We start from the raw sequence: 12,500 nt of genomic DNA, 5'->3' as shown, positions 1-12,500 counted from the left end.
CCTTTGAGACCCTCTGAGACCCTTTGAGACCCTCTGAGACCCTCTGAGACCCTTTGAGACCCTCTGAGACCCTTTGAGACCTCTGAGACCCTTTGAGACCTCTGAGACCCTCTGAGACCCTTTGAGACCTCTGAGACCCTTTGAGACCCTCTGAGACCCTTTGAGACCCTCTGAGACCCTCTGAGACCCTTTGAGACCCTCTGAGACCCTTTGAGACCTCTGAGACCCTCTGAGACCCTTTGAGACCTCTAAGACCTCTGAGACCCTTTGAGACCTCTGAGAACTGCGGTCAAGTGAGCCGTCATTCGCTTCTCCGTAGTCAAGCCAGCCGTCTCTATATAATGTAGTGCGCCCGTATTGTGACATTTACGGTAAATTCACTGAAACCGCTCCAAGAGAGCTGACATGAAGTATAAACACTTTATTGTCATTCTTTATCACCTTTTTTTCTGTATAAAACTCTGACCAGCAGAGAGGAGATGAAGTATTAACGTTACATCAACAGTTACATGTACAGTAAAATATTACATTATATTTTTAAAAAATCATAAAATTAAACTATCTGTTTCCAGTCACTACTTTCACTGCAGGTTCATTCTATGGCACCTAAGGTATATTATCACAAAATTACAGCACTTTTCACTGTGGAAATTCATAATAAAATGCATTTGAATATTTACTGTACATTAACAATTTTACATTAAAAATTCATAAAAATTAAACCTTCTGTTTCCAGTGACTAATTTCACTGCAGGTCCATTCTACAGGACTGCAGGTATATCCTCACACATTTACAGGATTTTTCACTGTGGAAATTCATAATTAAATGCATTTGAATATTTACTGTACATTAAACATTTTACATTGCATTTTTAAAAATTCATAAAAATTAAACCTTCTGTTTCCAGTCACTAATTTCACTGCAGATTCATTCTATGGCACCTAAGGTATATTATCACAAAATTACAGCACTTTTCACTGTGGAAATTCATAATAAAATGCATTTGAATATTTTCTGTACATTAAACATTTTACATTGCATTTTTTAAAATTCATAAAAATTAAACCTTCTGTTTCCAGTCACTAATTTCACTGCAGATTCATTCTACAGGACTTCAGGTATATCCTCGCACATTAACAGGACTTTTCACTGTGGAAATTCATAATAAAATGCATTTGAATACTTACTGTACATTAAAAATTTTACATTGTATTTTTAAAAATTCATAAAAATTAAACTATCTGTTTCCAGTCACTAATTTCACTGCAGGTTCATTCTATGGCACCTAAGGTATATTATCACACATTTACAGGAATTTCCACTGTAGAAATTCATAATAAAATGCACTTCAATATTTACTGTACATTAAAATTTTTACATTAAAAAAATAATTAAAATTAAACTGTCTGTTTCCAGTGACTAATTTCACTGCAGGTCCATTCTATAGGACTTCAGGTATATCCTCACACATTTACAGGACTTTTCACTGTGGAAATTCATAATAAAATGCATTTGAATAATTACTGTACATTAAAATATTACATTGTAATTTTTAAAATTTCATAAAAATTAAACCTCCTGTTTCCAGTCACTAATTTCACTGCAGGTTCATTCTATGGCACCTAAGGTATATTATCACAAAATTACAGCACTTTTCACTGTGGAAATTCATAATAAAATGCATTTGAATATTTACTGTACATTAAAATATTACATTGTAATTTTTAAAAATTCATAAAAATTAAACTGTCTGTTTCCAGTCACTAATTTCACTGCAGGTCCATTCTACAGGACTTCAGGTATATCCTCACACATTTACAGGATTTTTCACTGTGGAAATTCATAATAAAATGCATTTGAATATTTACTGTACATTAAAATATTACATTGTAATTTTTAAAAATTCATAAAAATTAAACCTTCTGTTTCCAGTCACTAATTTCACTGCAGGTTCATTCTATGGCACCTACGGTATATTATCACAAAATTACAGCACTTTTCACTGTGGAAATTCATAATAAAATCCACTTCAATATTTACTGTACATTAAAAATATTACATTAAAAATTCATAAAAATGATACTATCTGTTTCCAGTCACTAATTTCACTGCAGGTTCATTCTACAGGACTTCAGCTATATACTCACACATTTAAAGGACTTTTCACTGTGTAAATTCATAATAAAATGCATTTGAACATTTACTGTACATTGAAAATTTTACATAAAAAAATTAATTAAAATCAAACTGTCTGTTTCCAGTCACTAATTTCACTGCAGGTTCATTCTATAGGACTTCAGGTATATCCTCACACATTTACAGGACTTTTCACTGTGGAAATTCAGAATAAAATGCACTTCAATATTACTATATTATTATTATATAATACTGTACAGTAAATATTCAAATGCATTTTATTATGAATTTCCACAGTGAAAATTCCTGTAAATTTGTGAGAATATAACTTAAGTCCTGTAGAATGAACCTGCAGTGGAATTAGTGACTGGAAACAGACAGTTTGATTTTAATTATTTTTTAAATACAATGTAATATATTATTGTACTGTAAATATTAAAATGCATTTTATTATATTTTCCACAGTGAAAATTCCTGTAAATTTGTGAGAATATAACTTAAGTCCTGTAGAATGAACCTGCACTGGAATTAGTGACTGGAAACAGACAGTTTAATTTTAATTATTTTTTTAATACAATGTAATATATTACTGTACTGTAAATATTAAAATTCATTTTATTATGAATTTCCACAGTGAAAAATCCTGTAAATGTGTGAGGATATACCTGCAGTCCTGTAGAATGGACCTGCAGTGAAATTAGTGACTGGAAACAGAAGGTTTAATTTTTATGAATTTTTAAAAATTACAATGTAATATTTTAATGTACAGTAAATATTCAAATGCATTTTATTATGAATTTCCACAGTGAAAACTGCTGTAATTTTGTGATAATATACCTTGGGTGCCATAGAATGAACCTGCAGTGAAAGTAGTGACTGGAAACAGAAGGTTTAATTTTTATGAATTTTTAAAAATGCAATGTAAAATGTTTAATGTACAGTAAATATTCAAATGCATTTAATTATGAATTTCCACAGTGAAAAGTCCTGTTAATGTGCGAGGATATACCTGAAGTCCTGTAGAATGAATCTGCAGTGAAATTAGTGACTGGAAACAGAAGGTTTAATTTTTATGAATTTTAAAAAATGCAATGTAAAATGTTTAATGTACAGAAAATATTCAAATGCATTTTATTATGAATTTCCACAGTGAAAAGTGCTGTAATTTTGTGATAATATACCTTAGGTGCCATAGAATGAACCTGCAGTGAAAGTAGTGACTGGAAACAGAAGGTTTAATTTTTATGAATTTTTAAAAATGCAATGTAAAATGTTTAATGTACAGTAAATATTCAAATGCATTTAATTATGAATTTCCACAGTGAAAAATCCTGTAAATGTGTGAGGATATACCTGCAGTCCTGTAGAATGGACCTGCAGTGAAATTAGTCACTGGAAACAGAAGGTTTAATTTTTATGAATTTTTAATGTAAAATTGTTAATGTACAGTAAATATTCAAATGCATTTTATTATGAATTTCCACAGTGAAAAGTGCTGTAATTTTGTGATAATATACCTTAGGTGCCATAGAATGAACCTGCAGTGAAAGTAGTGACTGGAAACAGATAGTTTAATTTTATGATTTTTTAAAAATATAATGTAATATTTTACTGTACATGTAACTGTTGATGTAACGTTAATACTTCATCTCCTCTCTGCTGGTCAGAGTTTTATACAGAAAAAAAGGTGATAAAGAATGACAATAAAGTGTTTATCCTTCATGTCAGCTCTCTTGGAGCAGTTTCAGTGAATTTACCGTAAATGTCACAATACGGGCGCACTACATTATATAGAGACGGCTGGCTTGACTACGGAGAAGCGAATGACGGCTCACTTGACCGCAGTCTCTGAGACCCTCTGAGACCCTCTGAGACCCTTTGAGACCCTCTGAGACCCTTTGAGACCTCTGAGACCCTTTGAGACCCTTTGAGACCTCTGAGACCCTTTGAGACCCTCTGAGACCCTTTGAGACCCTCTGAGACCCTCTGAGACCCTTTGAGACCCGTCTAGTAAAGTCAGTGAGCCAGAGCCCCTTGTCCCCCTTGTCGGTCTGTCTCACCTGTGAGGTCCAGGACCACCAGGGGTTCCTGCAGGTTCGGGTCCACGATGCAGCTGGTCGACCTGCCGGATCTGCTGCTGCGTTGCCGGATCACAGTCCGACCAGGACCCGGTCCTAGACCCAGACCTGGTCCCGGTCCACAGCCCGGTCCTAGTCCCGGTCCTAGTCCCGGTCCCGGGGTCTTGGAGACCCGCATGGCGCGGATCAGTCCCGCGGTCACCGCTCTCAGCATCACCTGGTCTCGAGTCTTGGATCCGGATCCGGATCTTGGATCACCTTGGATCTGGATCTGAACCACCAGCACGAGACTGTCGGCGGCTTCCTGGTCGGATGTGACGTCGAACTCGTCGTTTTGTTTGTGTTCCGGTGAAATATAAATTTATATTATTATTATTATTTTAATTAAAACAAACATTTAAACTCAGATATTTAAAAGCGTCGACGCGGGAGTGACGTCAGGAAACAATACGTCATCAATAAATAATAAAAAATAAATAAAAATAAAGTTTACTCATCGTGACGTCACGGAGCCTGATCCTTTGACAGGAAGTCTCACTCTGTTTCAAAATAAAATATAAAATAACATTAATGTGGATATATAAGAATAATAAAAATAAGTAAATTAAAAACTTTGTAAATATAAAGGTAAATAACTATAATTTATTTTACAAAAAATAAATAATAAGAAAAATAAAGGGATAAAACCAGATAAATGAGATAGCTAATGGATGAGTCCTGGTTCTCCAGCAGAGTGAGACCTCCTCCTGTCTGTCGCTCTGAGGATCTCTGATCTCTGACTTCTCTCCTTCTGCTGGTTTCTCTCATTTCTCTGTCAACATGTTGAAGTTGAGGATCTTCTCCTCTTCCTCTCTCAGATCCGCTGCTGCAGCTCTCACACCTGCTGCTGCACCTGCACAGGTGAGTCCGGATCACACTGAACCAGGACCAGGACCAGGACCAGGACCACCGAGCTGAGTTTATAACCGAGTTATAAACTCACTTTGACTCAGTTTCAGTTTGTCAGCAGTTTGACTTCAGTTAGTTTCATTAAAGTGAGTGAAGTTATTGTATATATATTAATATATAATAATCTTAATAATGACGTCAGACTGAGCCTGTTGCTCTGTAACCTTCCTCTCTGTTCTCTTTGTTGATCTTTGGACTAAAAAGGTCAAAACCTCCAGTTTAAGATTAACCAGCAAACAAACTGCAGCTGGACTCTGATCTCTCTTTAATCTATAGAAATATATAGAAGTATATCTAGTATCTATCTAGTACATCTCTCTATAGAAATATATATACATATATATATTTACTGAGTGTTCTTTATACTTTCTGCAGAAACTTTATGATCAGAGACGTTAAACTGGAGGATGTTAATCCTGATTTATTCTGATAAATCAGCTGATTTCAGTGATTTTAATATATAATGTGTTTATGTGCAGCTGTGCACAGATCTAGTGCGCATGTGCGCTCAAAATAAAGTATGATCTTAGGAGGAAGGCGCGTTCACGGACCAGCCATAGACTGTGTAAAATAGATGAATGGGACAGGATCAGATTATTATTACTCATATTTATATTCCGTCTATGGATCAGAGAGAGCTGATCAATAAGTTGAGACTCACAGCGGATGTTTGTGTGATTTAAAGTGTAAACAGCGACAAACGGAACTGAGGAGGAAAACGCGAGAGTGAGATGAGAGGGATCATGAGAGAGACGTGAGAGACGTGCAGACAGACAGGCAGACAGACAGGCAGGCAGAGGACAGAGAGACAGACAGAGGACAGAGAGACAGACAGGCAGAGGACAGAGAGACAGGCAGAGGACAGAGAGACAGGCAGAGGACAGGCAGAGAGACAGACAGGCAGAGGACAGAGAGACAGACAGGCAGACAGACAGGCAGAGGACAGAGAGACAGGCAGAGGACAGAGAGACAGACAGACAGGCAGACAGACAGAGGACAGAGAGACAGACAGGCAGAGGACAGAGAGACAGAGGACAGACAGACAGACAGGCAGAGGACAGAGAGACAGGCAGAGGACAGAGAGACAGGCAGAGGACAGACAGACAGACAGACAGGCAGACAGACAGAGGACAGAGAGACAGACAGGCAGAGGACAGAGAGACAGAGGACAGACAGACAGACAGGCAGAGGACAGAGAGACAGACAGACAGACAGGCAGAGGACAGAGAGACAGGCAGAGGACAGAGAGACAGACAGACAGGCAGACAGACAGAGGACAGAGAGACAGACAGGCAGAGGACAGAGGACAGACAGACAGACAGGCAGAGGACAGAGAGACAGACAGACAGACAGACAGGCAGAGGACAGAGAGACAGACAGACAGACAGACAGACAGACAGGTACCTCTGACTGCAGGGAGCATTTCAAGGCGGAGCTCACCAGACGGTGAGGAGTCTGTTAGATTGACTCATGGGCACCATTATTATTATTATTATTATTATTATTATTATTATTATTATTTATTTTATTATTATTATTATTATTATTATTATTATTTTATTATTATTATTTATTTTATTATTATTATTATTATTATTATTATTTTATTATTATTATTTATTTTATTATTATTATTATTATTATTATTATTTTATTATTTTTATTATTATTATTATTATTATTATTATTGATGACGGCCATGAAGCACACTTCATTCAGCCTCTTAAAACTCCTCAAACTGGAGTCCATAAATCCATAAAAACTCCCTTTAAATGATTTCCATTGATTTATGACTCTGCTGCACCAGAGTCCCAAAAAAAAACTCATATTAACATTTATTTTTATTTCAGTTTGTCTTGTTTGTTGTCCTGCAGTGATGTAAAGTGACCAGCAGGAGGCAGATGTCTCCTGTCTCTGGTCTGTCTGTCCTGTTGGTTTCCTGTTTGTTGTCCTGTTTGTTTCCTGTTTGTTTCCTGTTTGTTGTCCTGTTTGTTTCCTGTTTGTTTTCCTGTTTGTTTCCTGTTTGTTGTCCTGTTTGTTTCCTGTTTGTTGTCCTGTTTGTTGTCCTGTTTGTTGTCCTGTTTGTTTCCTGTTTGTTTCCTGTTTGTTTCCTGTTTGTTGTCCTGTTTGTTTCCTGTTTGTTGTCCTGTTTGTTTCCTGTTTGTTGTCCTGTTTGTTTCCTGTTTGTTGTCCTGTTTGTTTCCTGTTTGTTTCCTGTTTGTTGTCCTTTTTGTTTCCTGTTTGTTGTCCTGTTTGTTGTCCTGTTTGTTTCCTGTTTGTTGTCCTGTTTGTTTCCTGTTTGTTTCCTGTTTGTTTCCTGTTTGTTGTCCTTTTTGTTTCCTGTTTGTTGTCCTGTTTGTTTCCTGTTTGTTGTCCTGTTTGTTTCCTGTTTGTTGTCCTGTTTGTTTCCTGTTTGTTTCCTGTTTGTTTCCTGTTTGTTGTCCTGTTTGTTTCCTGTTTGTTGTCCTGTTTGTTTCCTGTTTGTTTCCTGTTTGTTGTCCTGTTTGTTTCCTGTTTGTTTCCTGTTTGTTTCCTGTTTGTTGTCCTGTTTGTTTCCTGTTTGTTGTCCTGTTTGTTTCCTGTTTGTTGTCCTGTTTGTTGTCCTGTTTGTTGTCCTGTTTGTTTCCTGTTTGTTTCCTGTTTGTTTCCTGTTTGTTGTCCTGTTTGTTTCCTGTTTGTTTTCCTGTTTGTTTCCTGTTTGTTGTCCTGTTTGTTTCCTGTTTGTTGTCCTGTTTGTTGTCCTGTTTGTTGTCCTGTTTGTTTCCTGTTTGTTTCCTGTTTGTTTCCTGTTTGTTGTCCTGTTTGTTTCCTGTTTGTTGTCCTGTTTGTTTCCTGTTTGTTGTCCTGTTTGTTTCCTGTTTGTTGTCCTGTTTGTTTCCTGTTTGTTTCCTGTTTGTTGTCCTTTTTGTTTCCTGTTTGTTGTCCTGTTTGTTGTCCTGTTTGTTTCCTGTTTGTTGTCCTGTTTGTTTCCTGTTTGTTTCCTGTTTGTTTCCTGTTTGTTGTCCTTTTTGTTTCCTGTTTGTTGTCCTGTTTGTTTCCTGTTTGTTGTCCTGTTTGTTTCCTGTTTGTTGTCCTGTTTGTTTCCTGTTTGTTTCCTGTTTGTTTCCTGTTTGTTGTCCTGTTTGTTTCCTGTTTGTTGTCCTGTTTGTTTCCTGTTTGTTTCCTGTTTGTTGTCCTGTTTGTTTCCTGTTTGTTTCCTGTTTGTTTCCTGTTTGTTGTCCTGTTTGTTTCCTGTTTGTTGTCCTGTTTGTTTCCTGTTTGTTTCCTGTTTGTTGTCCTGTTTGTTGTCCTGTTTGTTTCCTGTTTGTTTCCTGTTTGTTTCCTGTTTGTTGTCCTGTTTGTTTCCTGTTTGATTTGTTCTGTTGCAGTAAAACAGAAGAATGTTTTTAAAATCAATATTCAGTTAAATACAGAACAAAGACAAATATTTAATAATCAAATAATGAACTTACAGTGTTCGAGTCTCAGTTTAACTTTATAATAAACATCCAAATAATGTTTATAGACATTTATTTTAAAAAATCAATATAAAATGTTTTAATGTGCAACAATAAACTGTTGAAATAACAAATTATAGCATCAGTGATAATGAGAAAAGAACAATCATTTTATATGTTGTCAAAGTTTATGAAACTATTGATTTATCATGAATTAATGATTATAAAGTTTAAACAGAATCAGTTCATCAGGTTCATCAGGCATCAAATAAACAAACATGTAAAACTGTTCATAAGAGGCGGGACTTCGTTCATTCCTATGAAAGCTGTTCTGTGACACTGAGCCAAAAAAAAACAACCATCCCCACCATTACAACCATCATTTACAACCATCCCCACCATTACAACCATCCCCACCATCACAACCATCCCCACCTTTACAACCATCATTACAACCATCCCCACCATTACAACCATCCCCACCATTACAACCATCCCCACCATCACAACCATCATTACAACCATCCCCACCATTACAACCATCATTTACAACCATCCCCACCATTACAACCATCCCCACCATTACAACCATCATTTACAACCATCCCCACCATTACAACCATCCCCACCATTACAACCATCATTTACAACCATCCCCACCATTACAACCATCCCCACCATTACAACCATCCCCACCATCACAACCATCATTACAACCATCCCCACCATTACAACCATCCCCACCTTTACAACCATCCCCACCATTACAACCATCCCCACCTTTACAACCATCCCCACCATTACAACCATCCCCACCTTTACAACCATCCCCACCATTACAACCATCCCCACCTTTACAACCATCATTTACAACCATCCCCACCATTACAACCATCCCCACCATTACAACCATCCCCACCTTACAACCATCATTTACAACCATCCCCACCATTACAACCATCCCCACCATCACAACCATCCCCACCATTACAACCATCATTACAACCATCCCCACCATTACAACCATCCCCACCTTTACAACCATCCCCACCTTTACAACCATCATTTACAACCATCCCCACCATCACAACCATCCCCACCATTACAACCATCATTTACAACCATCCCCACCTTTACAACCATCCCCACCTTTACAACCATCCCCACCATTACAACCATCCCCACCATTACAACCATCCCCACCTTTACAACCATCATTTACAACCATCCCCACCATTACAACCATCCCCACCATCACAACCATCCCCACCATTACAACCATCATTTACAACCATCCCCACCATTACAACCATCCCCACCTTTACAACCATCCCCACCTTTACAACCATCCCCACCATCACAACCATCCCCACCATCACAACCATCCCCACCTTTACAACCATCCCCACCATTACAACCATCATTTACAACCATCCCCACCTTTACAACCATCCCCACCTTTACAACCATCCCCACCTTTACAACCATCCCCACCATCACAACCATCCCCACCATCACAACCATCCCCACCATTACAACCATCCCCACCATTACAACCATCCCCACCATTACAACCATCCCCACCATCACAACCATCCCCACCTTTACAACCATCCCCACCATTACAACCATCCCCACCATTACAACCATCCCCACCATCACAACCATCCCCACCTTTACAACCATCCCCACCTTTACAACCATCCCCACCATTACAACCATCCCCACCATTTCAACCATCCCCACCATTACAACCATCCCCACCATCACAACCATCCCCACCTTTACAACCATCCCCACCATTACAACCATCCCCACCATTACAACCATCCCCACCATCACAACCATCCCCACCATTACAACCATCCCCACCATCACAACCATCCCCACCTTTACAACCATCCCCACCATTACAACCATCCCCACCATTACAACCATCCCCACCATCACAACCATCCCCACCTTTACAACCATCCCCACCATCACAACCATCATTTACAACCATCCCCACCATTACAACCATCCCCACCATCACAACCATCCCCACCTTTACAACCATCCCCACCTTTACAACCATCATTTACAACCATCCCCACCATTACAACCATCCCCACCTTTACAACCATCCCCACCTTTACAACCATCCCAAGGTTGGGATAGGGGATGGTTGACATGTTGTCTGACCAGGTGACCTGTTCTAGACCAGGTGACCTGTTCTAGACCAGGTGACCTGTTGTCTGACCAGGTGACCTGTTCTAGACCAGGTGACCTGTTGTCTGACCAGGTGACCTGTTGTCTGACCAGGTGACCTGTTCTAGACCAGGTGACCCGTTCTCTGACCAGGTGACCTGTTGTCTGACCAGGTGACCTGTTCTAGACCAGGTGACCTGTTCTCTGACCAGGTGACCTGTTGTCTGACCAGGTGACCTGTTCTCTGACCAGGTGACCTGTTGTCTGACCAGGTGACCTGTTCTAGACCAGGTGACCTGTTGTCTGACCAGGTGACCTGTTCTAGACCAGGTGACCTGTTCTCTGACCAGGTGACCTGTTGTCTGACCAGGTGACCTGTTCTCTGACCAGGTGACCTGTTGTCTGACCAGGTGACCTGTTGTCTGACCAGGTGACCTGTTCTAGACCAGGTGACCTGTTCTCTGACCAGGTGACCTGTTCTCTGACCAGGTGACCTGTTCTAGACCAGGTGACCTGTTGTCTGACCAGGTGACCTGTTGTCTGACCAGGTGACCTGTTCTAGACCAGGTGACCTGTTGTCTGACCAGGTGACCTGTTCTCTGTCTGCAGACTCGTGTGCGGTTCTCTACGGGTCCCCAGCAGAAACACGGAACCTTCTACGAGTTACGGACCTACAGCATCCGTCCGGACCAGAACTCCGCCTTCCTCAAACTGACCAATGAGAAGATCCACCTGCGCACCGCCCACTCCGAGCTGATTGGCTACTGGAGCGTCGAGTACGGCGGCCTCAACAAAGTCTTCCATATATGGAAGTATGGTGAGGACACTCTTCTTCTGTGGTGGTTCCTCTTCATCAGGTTTTAAAAGTGGAACTGACCTCCTCCTCCTCCTCCTCCTGTTCTTCCTCCTCCTCCTCCTCCTCCTCTTCCTCCTCCTCCTCCTGTTCTTCCTCCTCCTCCTCCTCCTCCTCCTGTTCTTCCTCCTCCTCCTCCTCCTCCTCTCCTCCTCCTGTTCTTCCTCTCCTCCTCCTCCTCCTCCTCCTCCTGTTCTTCCTCCTCCTCCTCCTCCTCCTCCTCCTGTTCTTCCTCCTCCTCCTCCTCCTGTTCTTCCTCCTCCTGTTCTTCCTCCTCCTCCTCCTGTTCTTCCTCCTCCTCCTCCTCCTGTTCTTCCTCCTCCTGTTCTTCCTCCTCCTCCTCCTGTTTCTCCTCCTCCTCCTCCTCCTCCTCCTCCTGTTCTTCCTCCTCCTGTTCTTCCTCCTCCTCCTCCTGTTCTTCCTCCTCCTGTTCTTCCTCCTCCTCCTCCTCCTCCTCCTCCTCCTCCTCCTCCTCCTCCTCTGTTCTTCCTCCTGCTCCTGCTCCTGCTCCTCCTCCTCCTCAGACAGTTATTCTCAGCGGGCAGGAGTCCGGGCAGCTCTGTCTCAGGACCCGTCGTGGATCTCTGAGTACGTCTCCGTGGCGATCCCGATGTTGACGTCCCAGGAGAACGAGGTCAGCTACCTGGTCCCCTGGACTCACCTGAAGCATCCGCCGCAGGAGGGCGGTAAGCCCCGCCCCTAAGCCCCGCCCCCTGTACAGGTAACCTGCTATAGTAATGAGTCCCAGGTGCTGACAGCAGGTGTGTTCCAGGTGTGTATGAGCTGGTGTCCTATCAGATGCGTCCCGGCGGTCCGGCCGTGTGGGGCGAGTCCTTCCAGGCCGCCGTGACGTCACG

General features: G+C 40.8%; 2 protein-coding genes across 2 annotated transcripts in view; one reads left to right on the top strand and one right to left on the bottom strand.

Moving 5' to 3' along the window:
- Window positions 1-4,775, bottom strand: part of LOC131981469 (nitric oxide-associated protein 1-like) — a 13,256-nt gene extending 8,481 nt beyond the window's left edge. The window contains exon 1 of the mRNA XM_059345744.1: window positions 4,198-4,775. Coding sequence (XP_059201727.1) covers window positions 4,198-4,429 — 232 coding nt within the window. The 5' untranslated portion in view covers window positions 4,430-4,775. The remainder of the gene's footprint in view (window positions 1-4,197) is intronic.
- A 180-nt stretch (window positions 4,776-4,955) lies between these two features.
- The window catches only part of nipsnap3a (nipsnap homolog 3A (C. elegans)), a 9,945-nt gene continuing 2,400 nt past the window's right edge, over window positions 4,956-12,500 (top strand). The window contains exons 1-4 of the mRNA XM_059345745.1: window positions 4,956-5,115; window positions 11,400-11,607; window positions 12,168-12,329; window positions 12,416-12,500. The exon at window positions 12,416-12,500 is cut by the window's right edge and continues 65 nt beyond it. Coding sequence (XP_059201728.1) covers window positions 5,035-5,115; window positions 11,400-11,607; window positions 12,168-12,329; window positions 12,416-12,500 — 536 coding nt within the window. The 5' untranslated portion in view covers window positions 4,956-5,034. The remainder of the gene's footprint in view (window positions 5,116-11,399; window positions 11,608-12,167; window positions 12,330-12,415) is intronic.

Source organism: Centropristis striata, chromosome 12, assembly GCF_030273125.1.
Source record: "Centropristis striata isolate RG_2023a ecotype Rhode Island chromosome 12, C.striata_1.0, whole genome shotgun sequence".
Classification (NCBI taxonomy): domain Eukaryota; kingdom Metazoa; phylum Chordata; class Actinopteri; order Perciformes; family Serranidae; genus Centropristis; species Centropristis striata.
This window is presented reverse-complemented; position numbering and strand designations above follow the sequence as displayed.